General features: G+C 42.1%; 1 protein-coding gene across 2 annotated transcripts; it reads right to left on the bottom strand.

The window, feature by feature from the left end:
• Positions 1-7,061: 7,061 nt before the first annotated feature.
• On the bottom strand, positions 7,062-15,426 carry LOC307043561 (synaptic vesicle glycoprotein 2C-like). Of its 2 annotated transcripts, none has more exons than XM_079688076.1 (2): positions 15,336-15,426; positions 7,062-8,958 (listed from the first exon to the last, which is right to left on the bottom strand). In XM_079688076.1, exon 2 carries the CDS (start codon positions 8,751-8,753, stop codon positions 7,818-7,820), a length of 936 nt encoding a protein of 311 aa, XP_079544202.1. In that variant the 5' UTR covers positions 8,754-8,958; positions 15,336-15,426; the 3' UTR covers positions 7,062-7,817. The 2 variants fall into 2 exon arrangements, with proteins under 2 accessions (XP_079544202.1, XP_079544201.1); XM_079688075.1 differs by lacking the exon at positions 15,336-15,426 and adding an exon at positions 14,680-14,820.
• Positions 15,427-16,790: the final 1,364 nt, after the last annotated feature.

Here is a 16,790-nt window from a genome sequence, read left to right as displayed (position 1 = left end):
GTGATATTGGGCTATATAAATAAACATTGATTGATTGATATATTTCTGTTTTGGTGGTCATGCCACAACCGTGCACGTGAATGCATGCGCGAGTCAAATATATCTGGATCAAGAGGTTGCTTTTTCTTTGCACAACATGAAAGAAAGGCGAAATGAATGGGCTGTGATTTTAGTTTTTTTTAAGCGGAGGTTGAGTTCAATAATTTGTACGGCCCTCAGAGGACGTTGTAAAAATTGAAATGGCCCTTGAGAGGAAAAAGGTTCCCGCCCCTTTTCTAGTGGATGGTTACCATAAACCATTTCTGTTTGAACCTTTCATCAGACTGATGCTCAGGCTACAGTCCATTGGTCAATACTGCGCCAATTGGAAATGATAAGGTTGGACCACAAAAGCCTCAACCAGAGTATTGTATTTAATTAAACCCCTTTCCTGAGTGCTATCACCCATTACTGCCATGTCATTGATTTAGTGGGGCTATACTGTAAATGTAGGTATTTTCTGAAGCCTGCAGACTACATAGAAGGAGTGAATCAATAGACTTGAGCTCAACATTTTGTTCAGTTTTAATGGTCATCTTTAAACAGGAGGAATGTACACTGTTTAATACACTGATAAGATGCGTCAGAAGTAAAAACCTTGAATGGATGCCAACCGGTGCAGACTTGTCACCGTACGAGTGTGAAATACAGCTGAGTTTTGACTTGATGACCCATATAGACCATCAGAGAATGACAGGGTGTCAGGAGACATCTCAGGCAGAAGCAAAAGGTTTTGCCCCATGACACTCCGCTGAGATGTCAAAACAGATCTCCAGGAATGGTTAATATTCAGTAGTCACAAGCTCTCTATAAACGCAAGACAAATTTCAAGGAATAAGACATGGAGTAAAACACTGCCACAATCATACACGAACACACACACACCGGACCAGGAGCTAAATCTAATTCCCAGATTAAAATATAACAAATACATTTAATCTCTTTTCGGTGTAGCTAAAGCAGCCACTGGGGAACTAATGTGAGATCAAAAATGAATATTTATACATCACAAACGCATGGGGATGTGAGCAGAAGAAGAAGAAAGAGCAAAAATAAATGAGGGATGGTAGAGGGGGGTTATCAAATAGAGAAACAGGTAATGAAGGAGGAGAGTTGAGTAATTGCAAGATAGGGTGAGAGGATGTGAGGGAAGAGGGGGAGGAAGGGGAAGGCCCTGGTGCAGTGTTTTCTGTCCTGTCACATCTGAGGAGCCCCCTGAGAGCCGTGGGAGCGCTGAGCTGCATCACGACCTCTTCTCTGATTTCATGCTTTGTTGCCCTTCACTCTTAGCGCTGCAAACTGCTTCAGCATCGCACAAAACACCCGTCCTGTTTTATTCATAATGATGATACAGCAGCGTGCGTGGAGTATGCTACGGTGTCGCAATCATACTAGATCTTTTCCTACATCTTCTCTTTGTTTCACTCAATCTCTTCTTATCCCCTCTCCTTGTCCCTTTTGTGCCTCTCTTCCCAACCTTTCCTCCATTTCTCTTTTTCTCAGCTTGTGTCCTCTCCTATTGCTTTTCCAATTTCTTGGCTCACTTCTCATTTCTCCTCCTTTTCTCCCATCTCCTCTCCCATTCCTCTCTTGTCCTGTGTGCTTCCCACTCATTTATTTACTTGAAGTTTCCTCTTTTCCTCACTGTCATCAGCTCCCTTACACTGAGCAGCGTGTAATCACATTTGTACTACATCGTGTCAGTTTGATCGGATTCATGCCTCCGTCTTCTGCCTCCTCCGCAGAAAAAGAGATTGAAGCTTTTTGTCACATTTAAGTCATATCAGTGGGGGCAGGATTTTCAATGAAAGTAACCTATTGTAGGGCTTAGAGCGCAGGGTTTAAAATGACTCTCTCAGCATCAGTAATGATACAACCTTCATTACATTAAAGACTGTGGATAATTCACATGAAATACAGTGGTGCTATGGACCCCTGATAAGAGCGACCAGTTAGACATGGCTGACTACTGCCTGATATTGCTGGTGGCAGCAGGTTTGGTCCATATGTGCACACACACACACACACACACACACACACACACACACACACACACACACACACACACACACACGCACGCACGCACGCACGCACGCACGCACGCACGCACGCACGCACACACACACACATCCCCTCTTTCTGTTCCACACACACATTCTTCAACACAATGTGGAGCTGCACTTCTCAAGTAGTGTAATCTCCAAAGTGACGCTGCGATCTTACTGCAGTTTAGCCATGCTCAGCTGCCCCTGGACCACAGAGCCCACCACAGCCTGTCAGCTGGTTTACACAGACAGGGCCAAAGAGGGGGGGGGGAGACAGGAAAAGAAAAGAGACAAAGAGGTAGACTCCTAAAAGGAGACCGAGAGTAAAGCTGGGACATAAAGAAGCCCAAGAAATAAAAGGTACATGAGATTAAAGGTCCCCTATGATACTTTTTTTCATCAATATATTATAGGTCTCAGATATATACAGACATGTCTCTGAAGTTTTTGGCTTGAAATACCAAACAGATCATTGTAGCATCCCATAATCCCCTCTGTTTCAGTCCTGTTTCAAAAGTGCTGATTCTCTGTCTGTTACTTTGGATGAAAATAAGGAGCCCCTCCCCTCTGAGAGATATTTGGTTAAAAATAACACAAAGGTGCTCTAGGAGGAGATGCAGGTGATAAGGTGGGGGGGGGTTGGTGATTGGCTAATGGTTACACAAGCCAAAAAAATTGTTATGACATCATAAAGTGGCCAAAATCTGATCAGCTCATTTTCAGACAGGTTTTTTTATATAAATGGATCAGGACAAAAAGAGAGAGAATCTTTTTTCCTGATACTTTCAGAATCTCTTTACACAGAGGGGACACATGTTGATGTATAAAAGATATGAAAAAGTGCATTTTGTATGATAGGTCCCCTTTAAAAGAGGGGGAAGCAAGGCTGAAGGGAAAGTATCGATGGCAGAGACGGATAGCAGGGTGTAAAACGAAAAAAAGAAGAGCCAAGTTGAAATGAGGGGAGTTTCAGCAGCGAAAAGACAACCCAAGAGAACAAATAAGTAATGATAGGGTGATGTGTTCCCATTGTCTGTTGTGTCTGAGAAGATAGCTGAGTCTCTCCTTCACAGAGTTGGTGTAATACCACCAATCTCCCACCCCTCAGCTCCCATCCACCCACACTACACTCCCCATTACACCTCTTTAACTTGGCAATCTCTCTGCTTCAAATCTGTCCCTCCTCCTCTCCTAACCCCTGTTCATCACACATATTGCATCTCACAGCGCCGGTTTTCCCTCCATGTTTCCTTCCCTCAGCGTCCACTCTTTTTCAACCCCTCCTATCCCAACCCTCCATCCTTTCCCCATTAGTATTAAAGATTCCTAGTAGGATAATAGTGGGACTGAATTCTGTAATTTAATCAGAATTTAAGTCATCCATCCAGTTCAGGCCTTGGCTTCTCCTATTCTTCATTATCCCATTACACTGAGCTCAGGCCGTGCAGCTTGCCTCTGTCTCTGCCTGTTATTTGGTTAATGGAGCTGAACAATCTAACTCTGATGGGAGTTCAGCTCAGGTGGATCTAACAAAACATCAACGTTTCTTGTATCAGGGAGGAAAAGTCAAAAGAAGAGTGTATAACCACACACTGTCCCTTACTTGCAATAAAATGCATTCATGACATTTCAGTCCTTGGAACTTCACCTGGTGCTCTGGTGACATCCAAATGAAGGTCTCTAGGATATGCTGTATTAGAAATATGTTGTATTGAAAGTAAACAACAGTTTGCGGGTATAATCTCTTCTCTCTATTCAAATCTATGTCAAAAATGTTTAGACTGTGAATTAAAAACTCTAAGGAGACATATCATCTCTTAATATGTGGTCCAGTACGTTAGGAAACACATTATAATAAACTATTAGTTTGGGGGTGTGGGTACATTTTTGGCCTGTTAATCCTTCAACTTCATTTAGAGCTAACTTATTGTTGCAGATAGCCAAGGACATTTCCATAAATGTACACAAAATCAGGTCGAGGTCACATGCATTTATTCCTGTAAATCTATACATGACAGCCAGATGTATTTGACCTTATCTTGTAACCATTACTTGCTTTAACTGTAGTAGTGATAAAATGAAGGGCACACCCTTTCCTCATAAGATAAATACACTTTACATTGTATTTTTTTTATTGCAGCCATAGAGACCATTTCATCGATAGACTACTGGAAGATACTTTTAGTTATTTTCCGTTCTACTTTGGATGGAATTGTTTTTTTAACAAAAAGGAAAAATATGTGTTGATCTGTCCTTCTTTCCCCACTGGTCCACATCATTACAGTACTTGCACCTGCCCACATATAAAAAGCAGTTTAGAAAGGTGATTTCCCTGTACATGGCATAGAAATCAGCATGTTCTATATAATCAACCTTTTAAAAAAATCAGGTTTCTCTTAAACCCAAAGACCATTATTTAACCTATTTAAGTGTAATTACTCTTGAAAACAAATGGATGGCAACAAGGTCATAGTAATCATGTAGGTTATGCTTAGACACACACACACACACACACACACACACACACACACACACACACACACACACACACACACACACACACACACACACACACACACACACACACACACACACACACGCGCACACACACACACACACACACACGCACACACCCACATGCACACGCACACACCAATCATGTTCACCTCAACGGGGAGGAGCCTCGGGGCAATCAGTGGGAGAAAGGAGAGGAGAATGGGGGAGGATATGAAAAGAAAAGAGAGGCACATAGAGAAAGGAGGGTGAGAGGGAGGGAGGGAGGGACCGAGGGTGAGGGTTGAAGTCACGCACAAGGAGAAGCAGAGCGTACAGCGTGAATGCCTGCAGGACTCTGCTCAGATAAAGAAACAGAAAAGAGTTTACATGGATACTTGAAAAGAAATAAAAATGAAGGTGCATTAATCTTGTAAGGATGTTTCAGGGAGACAGACATTTACTGTCTATAAATGTGAAATATGTGAATATATAAAGTATTCATAATAGCATAGTCTATGTATCACATGGTGTTCCAATTTTGGACATTCACCACCTGTAAAATACATTTCTCAAACCGTCAGCTACAACCTCCTCCTGAAAAAGCCCCTGTCGTATCAGCTGGGCATCAGATGTTGCGGTGCCGTTGATATATTGTCATGTCTCACTGTGGCAGTTACTATCTAAGGGCTTTGTGCCTGAATTAATGTCTTCGCCACTCTGGTACTGACACCGTGAGTCAGCCCCTGCCTGCACACAGCTCTGTGGTGATGGATTACACACCTGCAGCCATAGGGACTGCTGGGACTTCTGCTCAACACACAGGAAATACTCGCTCCCCTCCTAATCCGGACATGGAGACCAGTGGACCGAATCTTCTCACCCATGTGAAACACAATTTAAAGAGTGAACACGCGTAAGTATCTTATCTTTTAGGATAAGCAATATTCCACAGAATGTAGTGGGATCCTTCTATTAGTCCAAGTCACACGCATTACCCAAATTCAAGCCATGATTTTAATGTGTTTATGTACATATAAAGTGTAAGGAGCCACTTAAAGCCAATTGCAGGAGGCCAGACCACCACAACAACGAACTCCTGTTCGAAAACATATATTATACATTGATGTAGTTTGTGTTGCCACTCTCTTAGAAAATGTCCACTTACTCGTTGTTTCTTTGAGATGAATTGATTCGAACCAAGCACTTAAAATCATGTGACACTCTTAAGAGCATGGGGATCGATTAGTTACTTAAAGAGCCTGTGACACGAGTTTCCCCCATCATCCAAACCCATCAATTTGAGTAAATATTGTCCCTTTGAAAACCGTTACTTAACTGATTTTGGATATTTGTACTTTGATAACCATTAATCTGGCCTTCAATGTTGACCATTTTCTGGATCTTCTCGGGGATTCTTCAAGTCCCGCCAAATTATGTGTGACGTCATTGCGGGCACAGCGCTCCAGCTGCACCGTTCAGGATCCCAGCATCTGCACCTGATGTAAACGCACGATGGCGCACACAGCAGCAAGCTCAGACAGCGAAAACAGTTTAATTTTGAACGTGTCTGAGAGCTCATATGAGGCTGAAGGATCGGTTTGTTCGAAGTTTAGGAATTAGGTGCGTCAATATGGGCGATCATACAGTCATGTAGCCAGTGGTGGACTGGGACTAAAAATCATCCCGGGACTCTCGACCGGCCCACTTCGGTACCACTAGTAAATTGTCAATGGGGGGAGTGGGGGATGTGCTAGTGACTTATCCGACCGGCCCACTTCGGTACCGGCCCATCGGGATTCGTCCCGATGGCCAGTCCGCCACTGCACCCAGCCCAGCCCACGTAAACTGTCAACGGGGGGAGCCTCGCTGCGGGGAAACGGTGGACCTAGTGTCCCGATCGGAGTGGGAATAATAATAACAATCCTTGCATTTTATCCATTAATTTCCCCAACATTGTGGTAAAAAAAAAACACACGTTTAATCCATTTTGGTGTACTACTACTACAACTACAAAAAGCATCGGTTTCTTTTCTCATCAGGAAATGCAGACCGGCTCAAACAAACGATTTTTAAATCATCATCCTCACGATCATTGAATGTATCATATGTTCGCCGAATTGACATGAAAGCACCAATAAATGTAGTTTCATCCACTTGAGTTTACAACTACAAAAATAATCGATTTGTTTTTATATCACATCCGACGGGAGGAAATTCAGCAGCTCTCACTACCGATTTTTAATCCTAATTTAATCATCATCTTCACTACGATCATTTATGTTTATGTTCGCCGAATTGACATGAAAGCACTGACAAATATGAATATACTGTAGTCAACTTCATTAAAACGTTATTAACGTGCTTAAACTCAGTAATTCACCATTTCTACGCATGACAACACACTTTGTCCGTGTTTGGCTCTCTCGCTGCACAGTGAAGCGTTCCCGCATTTACGTCTTTTCCGGCTTCCCCCAAAACTTCAGAATGAGTCGAAGGAATTTTCCCGCGATGTTCGAAATTATTGATATTTATCGGAACGGTATCGCTTTTTCTTTTTTAAACTGACGGTTCGAGATGACTAGTAGCCCAATATTTCATTGCACAACAGTTGTTGGGATGCTGTCACAGGCTCTTTAAAGGTGTACTATATTGATTCAGTCTGTGTTTCACTAAGCTGAAAGTTAAAATAAGTGCATCAAATATGTGACTTATAGGGAATAAAGTGGCAAAATTAATCATTCTACATGAACTATAATACGACTGGACAGTGTCTTTACATTATAGACTTCCCGGACAATTTCAATTCCAGTTAGTAACGATTTTCTATTATAAATTTGGCACAAGAGTGTAACAGTTAATACTGTGGGGAGCAACGGATAGCAAGCTGTGCCCAGCATGCTGTTCAGCACTGAGACACAGAAAACACACCAGGCCAGCAGCAAAGTGCAAACATTTATACAGATAGTATCCTTCTATCTAAGATTGATATTAAAGTGACATTTCCGCCACTGGAAAAACTGATAAGTATTCTTTAATTAAATGTATTATGTCTACAAATGTCACATTACTGTATGAGGTTAGTTTAAAGCAATAATATTAAGTTGAACCTAATTTTCTTTTACTTATTATTATTGCTTTCAACTAACCTTATAATTGTAATATTGAGAGTATATCAAGTTGGATTAGATTGGATTGGATTATAAAGTTATGTAAAATCTGTTGACAAAACACATTTAATTAAAGTTCACGTTTCAGTTTTTTCAGTGTGTTAGCACATTCACTAATACTCAAACAAACACACACACACACACACGCACACACACACACACACACACACACACACACACACACACACACACACACACACACACACACACACACACACACACACACACACACACACACACACACACACACACACACACACACACACACACACACACACACACACACACACACACACACACACACACACACACACACACACACACACACACACACACACACACACACACACACACACACACACACACACACACACACACACACACACACACACACACACACACAGGGTCCCTTACCTAGCCATCCCGAGCTGGAGTTGGGCGCACACATGTCTGTCTCTGCGCTGGGCAGCACAAAGCCCACCACGAACACCTCCACCCCGTCTGACATGAGCGCCAGCCCGAGCACCAGGAACAGCTGCCACTGGAACCTCCCGTGGCCACACTCCTGGATGATCAGCTCGTATTGTTGGGCCAGCTCCTCCTCATCCGCCTGCCTCTCCTCCTCCAGACCCTTGCGGTCCCTTGAGGCGTCAGACATGGGTTGTCCCAGTGCCACCTGGCCCTCCTTCTGCTTCCTATCCGAGGGGATTCCCTGGTACTCGCCCTCATAGATCTCATCCTCGTCATCGTGGCCCTCTGTAGCATCGCTGGAGCCCTCCTCGTTGTCATGGTTGCCCTCTCCGCCCTGTCTCGGCGGGTTCTGGTAGAAATCCTCATCTTCGTCCTCGTCGTCCTCGAATCGGCTGTAGTTGTGGTGGGACGAGTACCCGTCTGTGGCGCGGTCCACCACCTTGTTGACTTTCTTTTTTGCATGCCGCTTGGCCTCCTTGACAATGTCCTTGGCCCCCTTGGACAGGGAAGTCCTGTTATTGTAAGTTTCCTCCATTCTGGCTCCACCAGCAGGTCTGCACGGGGTTCAAGGGATACTTAGAAGTAGAATAAGGAGGGAAGAGGGGTGAGTTTACGCTGGCGGGGGAATTTGCTGGAACGGTGAGATCAGCGGGTGTTGAGATGCAGCCGGGAAAAAAACTCTTGAGTCCGCAGTCACCACAGGAGATAACCCACAATGGCTGTGGCAGTCATCGGCCAGGCTGAGAGAGATGAGGCAAGAGACAGACAGATAAAAAATAGAGAAAGCAAACAGGAGGAAGGACAGAGAAGAGAGAAAAGAGGGAGATGTTTATCAGATAGTGCTTGTAACTCATGTCTCCCTTTCATAACTATTCCAGTCTAACAGGTGACACCCCACTGACAGCACTCCCCTCTTTAATCAGTCCCTCACCATCTCCCAGGCCGTTTAATCATTACGAGTGATGTGTGGAAAAAAAGCATTGGCTGAAGAGCCTTCAGTTTTTATTCAAAATGAATATTACATTTCCAGGGTCGCTCTCCCTTTTCTATATTTTATAAGTTGGACTTAAAGGGATGAGCATTTTAAACAGAGATGCTGAATCTGCTGACTCATGATCAGCTCTGAGAAACAGAGGCTAATAAACAAGGCTGTGCCAGAAATCAATTTGCCCCCAATGAAGAGCTGGTCTATTATAATGAGAGTGGCGAGCCAACCAGAACGGCACTGTCATATTTAATCCTTTCAAAGAAAGGAGAAATGGTCGTGAGTGGATACGTACTGTAGGTAAATACACAATCAGACACATGCACATTGTACACACACAGCTGTTCTCTAAGGCCCCTGTTTTTGTACAGTCAGGTTTCTATAACACATAAAATAGGTAATGCATACTTGCAAAAAGGACACGTTAGAAAACACCCATGCAATTCACAAACAGTATGTGTGCACGATGGGGAAGCCCTTTCCCATCAAACCAGGCCTGTGCCGATGGGAGGGAGACCCCAGCATAAGAGTGTGAATGATGTAACATGATTTCATGTCAGTGTTCAAACTGTGATTCACAATTCATCATCACTTGCCTCCACAGGCTCACTTGGGAGACTTATTCTATAACATGTCACGACTCAAAGGCACAGCCATTATTAAAACAAACGTGATTGTGAGATTTAGTCATTTAAATGATAGAACTCTGAAATTACTCATGTTTTATTTAACATCTCAAGATAAGAATGCATACTTAGGAGAAGGGTGGTGATGGTCCGAGCTGTCCAGTGTGTGTGTGCGTGTGCGTGTGCGTGTGCGTGTGCGTGTGCGTGTGCGTGTGCGCGTGTGTGTGTGTGTGTGTGTGTGTGTGTGTGTGTGTGTGTGTGTGTGTGTGTGTGTGTGTGTGTGTGTGTGTGTGTGTGTGTGTGTGTGTGTGTGTGTGTGTGTGTGTGTGTGTGTGTGTGTGGTTCCCGTGTGTCTAGGAGCTGCTCACCACCGCCTCTAATGAACACTGAAGCCTTGTCAGGGGGACACAAATCACAGAGCCAGCTCCAGCTCCCATAATGCAATTTTACTGGGTAAAATGACACTGCTGATTCAAGGTGACTCTCCTAATCCTTTTTGGCTTATTGGATGACTTATGTGCTTCTGAGCGCGCACTCCTTTACACACTGACTGGTAATTTTTAATACCTCTGTTGACACCTGTGCTGCCTCAGACATTGTCCTTAAGATGATTCATTACCACAAATTACAAAGGGTTAAAATACGAGAGATTTGTTTTGTTCCTGTATAATAATATCCAGTGCAGTCGATTGATATCCTGCATGAGTCATACAATAACAACAATTCTCAAAACAATTATTTTCTATTGACTGCATCTTCAAATAAAATTCATTTCAATGCCTACGTAGACATGAAATGAGGCTATTTATCATTTTGGGATCAGGTCACGTTGGCTATCACACATCATTTTCATCTAAAGCTAGCAAGTGGGCTTACACACACCGGCAAAAAGGGGATACATCCTGTCTGTCAGATAATCAATGGAGTGTATAGTGAGCTGGCTGTCACTGGTGATGAAACTCAGACGACACCCGGGCACACAGCGTCCAACCTGCACCTGACCGCAGCTGACAAGACCCCGACAGCGCAGACAGCGAAGGCAACGTGAGCAATCACAATCAAAGTGGGTAAACTCTCCCAAACAGACTAATCTCCGTGTTGCTGTCTCTGAACCATTTCTTTCCTCTTGCATCTCCTTTAATGTTTGCTTCTCCTCAGAATCTCGTGTTTACATTGATGCCTGTTAGTCAGGAAATTTTCTTTTTTACATTTATCATCATCTGTTCATTTGCAAAAGCACTCCTTTCCAACTTACTGTCTACTCCCAAATAGTGACAAAACATCTAGTTGTAAATTCATAGTTGTAGATATATAATCTTTAAGTCATTACCTATGTCCAATTTACACGATCAATACTGACCTTCAAAGTAACCAAACTCTCCTAACATTTGATTTTATGTTTCTATTGATAAAAAAAACAACATGTTGATGTGGAATATGTATTGTAACATAAAGAAGCTGCAGCCATACATTGTCCTGCAGGGCAGAGAATAAAATGATTTGATGAAGTGTGTGTATGTTGCTGTGAACCACAGGAGGATGGCTGAAAATAAGCCTTGCTCTGCTAACACCCCTGTCTGCATGATGGATAGCGGCCTTACTTTCCTTAAACCTCTTTAGAATACTAAAAAAACACTAGGTCAAGTATCACTTGGCCCCAAATTTCCCCATGCATGAACAAAAAGTCCACTAAAGGGAATAGAGTTACAAAAGAGTTTTGCACCATCCAAGTAAAAGCAAGTACATTTGATTTGAGAATCTTTTTAAATGTAAAGTGTGTGCTTGACCAACTCAGTACATTTTAACACACCTCTTCATTGCTTATCATAACTCATTAGCCAACATTTGGCACAGTATAAGCTGCTAATGAGCATTTTGAAAGAAACGTTTTGAATAATCACACTACATAAGATTTGCATGACACCCTTAGTCTGAAGAACTGTCAAAAAAAGCAGAAAGGGCATCCCTAAGGCAATAGATTTGTCAAAAGGATGGGTGTCATTTTTTGTGCTGATTCACCTTGAGTCCAACAGTCATCAATGAGAAGGGTATGGGCTACTTGTTGGAATAATAAGTACACAATAAATTCAGGTCATGTAATTTAAGGTTGCTTGACCAGAAACACATTTTCTTTTTTTGCAAGAAACGTATGGATAATCCATAGTGCCTTTCTGGTTGGTTGCAATCCACCAGTCCAGACATTGGCCCTTTCACAGTACCAAACAAAGATATAATAACAAATAATGAGCACAGCTGAGGGCTTCCTATTTAGTTTTATTTTTAACAATTATTACTTGTGATATAAAATGGCAATTTTCTTCCCTATGCCAATTTTTAAATGTCATGTACATTGAACCCATTTGAGACTTTCTTAGCTCGGAACCTCAAACACTTTCCATCTCCGTCAGGTTTGACTTGTCAGTGTCCTGCCCTTTCAGAGACATGCCTGGCACAGTGTCTTGGTGGCCGGTTTGTTCTATTAGCATCAGAAGGAGCAGGTCCAATCTCTAAGTGGGCAGAGCCGCATGTAATCCAATCAAAACGGTGAGCCCATGACCTCATCTGGAAGGCAGAGGCACAGCCAGCCTGGGACATCTTCGGTTAGGAGATTTCATCAAGCACTGATGCCATTACTGACTGAGTGGGGGGGGAGGACGAGGGAGAGGTGGAGGGGGTATCAAAAGTATTAATGAGGGAATAAATGGAGGCTTGGCAAAAGAACGTCTAAAGAGGAATAAAATGGACGGAATAAAATGATAAGAAAATATATATTTTCAAAGAACCTAAACCTTTCACCTCTCACAAAGAGCCAGTGCTGGCCCCCCCACGATTGAATTTAAAAGCAGAGCTGACTGCAAGTTATGCTAATGTTACATCATACAGATTCACAAATCAGCTGTAGGAAGATGATGACTGCCTCTCTTACCAAGCTAGTATTAGTTTCAATCACTTATGTGCCCATCCTGGCCAATGAGAGAGGATTTCCCCTATGTTTGTATTAATTTTGTCTCAATACTTAAATGAAAATAATAAAGGCCATATACTCTGGATAAGAAGGACTGTATCTTTTTTAAGTGTTCATCTGTACATTTGCACAGACTGAAAGAAAACACATTTTGGTGAAAAGCTGTCCCATCCCACCCTCAAGATTCATAAAGAGAAAATGGTGTCGTCTTTTCTGCTTTTTAGCATCAGGCTGATCTTCTTGGCAAACATGGTCTCCCTGCCTTGACAGACCTCACTGCTGACACAATATAGTGCTTACATAGCAGATAAAAACATAATGTGCCACCACCACAGTCTGGTGCAGATCTTACACTTGGGGTTGCAGTGACGCAATAACACGATGAGGCCGGCCAGGCATGCAAGATGCAGCACATTTACCGGTGATTTCTTAGCATTTGGTCAAAACGTTTTATGTAATGCACAAATATACACAACTAGTGTGCATCACATAAAACGGTTTGACCAAATGCTAAGAAATCACCAGTAAATGTACACCTCACAAATTCTGGCAGACATGAGGATGGCAAGGGTTTTTCGGTGTGATGTAAACTATGTTTTTGGGTTTAGCTTGCCCCTATAATAATGACTATTATCTGGTATTTCTCATTATGCCTGCACACTTAAATAACAACACTAAAATATGCAGACAGTTTGGTAAAGCTCTCATATCTGCTACATTGTCACTGGCTCAGTACATTGAGTCCTTTCTTCCTGTCAACTGTGAATCACTGGGAGAGAAAATGTCCTCCTCTTAAAAAAGCCTGTGCTGCCTAAACTTTAGGAGAACTAACAAATGTGGGCGCTTGAGATGGAAATATTATTGGATGCAGATGAGGAGCATTTTGAATTACAATGAGATTCTTGTTTATCGTGGCAAAAAAAAAAACGACGATAAGAAGTGGGCACCAGGAATGAATTCTGCAACCTGCAATCACTGCTTACACTTTTCATTGATGGCCTCCGTCCGTGTTAACCCAGCAGGACTACTACAGCAGCCTTCAGAGTGCAAACAAAGCACTTTGCCACGGATTTCCAGTTCAACGGTTGTGTGCTTATCAATCGCTCACTGCCTCTTGAGGTGCAATTCACGGATGAGTCAGTTGCCTGCTCCCGCATCCTTTCCTCTTCTTGGCGGCAGTGCAGAGTGCTTTAACTGCCCCAGGGCTGGTGGCTGGATGGCACTACAGCATGCACAGTCAACAGCCAACAACTCAACACTCTGCTCGTGGCAAGGATTTCACTATAAACATGCTGGTACATTTAAAAAAAAATGGGTAAACTATGAGCTCCATTCAGTGATTATACTAGCCCAAATTGCCACCTGAAGGTTACAAACAACATTTCAAATAGGAAATTAACTTACAGACAAAATTATTGTAGCTTAACTTAGTTAGATATTTTATGGAATTTGTGTCACCCTTAATGCTACATTTTACAATTAAAAGGGTACAGAAACTGGAATTTAAACTCCACTACATCCCTAATGTATATGGGGCAGTTTTTTGCTTGCTTGGATGTTGCTTGCTTTCCTAATGATTCCAATTTCTCTACTTTTGCAGGAGGCATATGGACTCAGTTTAGTGCTCCCTCTGAAAAAAAACAACAGATGCCTGGAAACTATGCCAACTTTTAACAAAATATTCACAAACTTATAAATAAATAATGAGGCGTAGTCCCAGTTTAGATGTTAGTTATAGATATCATAAAAAATAAGGCAACAACCTAAAAAAACGACTTGTAAGTCCTAATGAAGCTGATCATAAAACAGTTTTATTGAAAATACTCGATTTAACTCGGAAACACAGTCAGCATCTTTTTTAAGGGAAAAAGTAATCATTTCTTACCGTAATTTATGGCGAGAAGAGAGAACTGGGCAGGTAGTTACCCATTGCATCAGACTCTGCTTTCGTTTAATAGGAAAGAAAATCTCTTTTTTTGTGACTGTAAAATAGGATGAGAGGCAATTGCCAGCGCACGACAGTGAGGTTTTTTTTTTTTCGCGATGCAGTCCTCCCTCGCTGCAGTACTTCGGGAAAGGAGAGAGCGAGAGAGGGAGAACGTGCGAGGGAGAGAGGGAGGGAGGGAGGGAGGGATGGAGAGAGGGAGACGGGGGGTGTAATCAATGATTGTACTTCATTGAGTGATGCAGGTAATTCCGTTTGATGGAACAATCTAGTTAGGTGACTGAATGACGTGGAACACTGCAACGCATGAATGCTAAAATAGATAAGACATTTCTGTTATTATACAGGCAGTGTTTCGTCCATTCTACATGGAGGAAACAACACTTAATATAGGGTTGGGATTGGGAACAACGTGTATACGCTACATTTTGCTTCAGGGAAAAAGTTGTTATTCTAGGCAAAAACTGCTGCGTAGTCGAAAAGTTTTCGCACCATAAATGTCATTAGAAATGTTTTGCAATTCAGTGTATTTAATCTTTAGTTTTATTAGCTGGTCACACCTGCTCTTAAATAAGTGGAGCTGTCTGAGACCTCACCATGATTTGCAGAGCCTGGAGACGCAGACGTTGTATCTTAACCACTTGTTCTGTCCAGGTTTTGTCCGTGGTGCTGACCGGCACCTGCACGTCTCATCGCGCCAGGTTTGGTAGCTGATGCCTTAAAGAACATTACACTTGTCGTGCACATTCGCCATTTTTGAAAAAACAAAAAACAGGTGCACCATATTTAAGTCCTTCCAGATTACACTAAATGAAATTCAAACATAAATTGTCTGCCCTTAAAATAAGGACTGTTCTATATTGTCACAAATATGTGCATAGCCAACATGACCTTGTTTGAATGGCATACAATAAAAACAAGGTCATTTAATGATATAAAATAAAAACCTTGAGACTGATTTGAGGCATCCTACTAAGACTACAGTATATCAACCTAAGACAGAGTAAGGCTTTGTATTAGTAATATATAGCAAGTCTTGCCATAAACCAGAGAACAAATAATAATAAGAGACCTTAAGCCATGAGCCTGAATTCGGACCCTTCAATAAAAAAATGTGTTCAAAAAAACATTATCTTTAGAAATACCTTTTATATATACAGTGGTTAGAGACCTTCTATCATCACAGGTCACAGGTGAATGTGTTGGTATGACTCCTGTATACATGTACAATTATTTGTATTAGTGTGCCACCCTTGCAATATTCTGAATTCATATAAAGTAGCCTATTTTGTGTTTTACTCCATTGCATAATTTCACATCAAAGTAGCCTGTAAAGAAAGTAAAGTCCTTGTTTTTCATTTTTAACACAGCAAAACACTCTTTTTAGGCCCAACAATATTGACTTATACTCTTGAGAAACACCACACAAATATTATACAATCCTGTAACAATAATTGCATAACCAAACACAGGCTCTAACAGATAAGTAGGCTCTTTAGATGAAGTGTTTGACGGTTACTGCCTGTGTGCCTGCTCTGCCAAACCCTAACGCTTCTGAAACCTGTGAGTGGTTCCTGGAGGAAGAGAGGGCGCGAAAAAAAGGAGATGGCGGTCTGATGCAAGCACTGGGACATTCAGCCTTTCAGTATTCACATCATTAAAGCCTGCAAACTGCACCGGCGTAACCAGTGAGTCTCGGTCCGCTGGAGATATAACCACCAGCAAGCTCTTTGATGTATTACACTGCATCTATTCTGCTCCCTTATTCTCAATTTTAAAATGAAAACTAGATCTCGAGCACTCCATGTGAAAATGCTTAACATGTAGGACATACAGTAAACAGTGCAGCCTGGTTGTGCATTTGCTTACCGAGTATAAACACTGAAACATGGCTTTGACACTGGTTGTACATCATACTCACAACAAAGGATACTAAATAGGATTGTAAATGATGCATATAGTGTACACAAAGACTGACACAATATAAAAGCGTGCAATGGCACACACACACACGCAAGTAAATAAAACGAAAGGCATCTATCTTTATCCTC

Source organism: Notothenia rossii, assembly GCF_949606895.1.
Source record: "Notothenia rossii genome assembly, chromosome: 6".
NCBI classification, from domain to species: domain Eukaryota; kingdom Metazoa; phylum Chordata; class Actinopteri; order Perciformes; family Nototheniidae; genus Notothenia; species Notothenia rossii.
The sequence above is the reverse complement of the archived record's forward strand: the minus strand, read 5'-3'. Positions and strand labels throughout refer to the sequence as shown.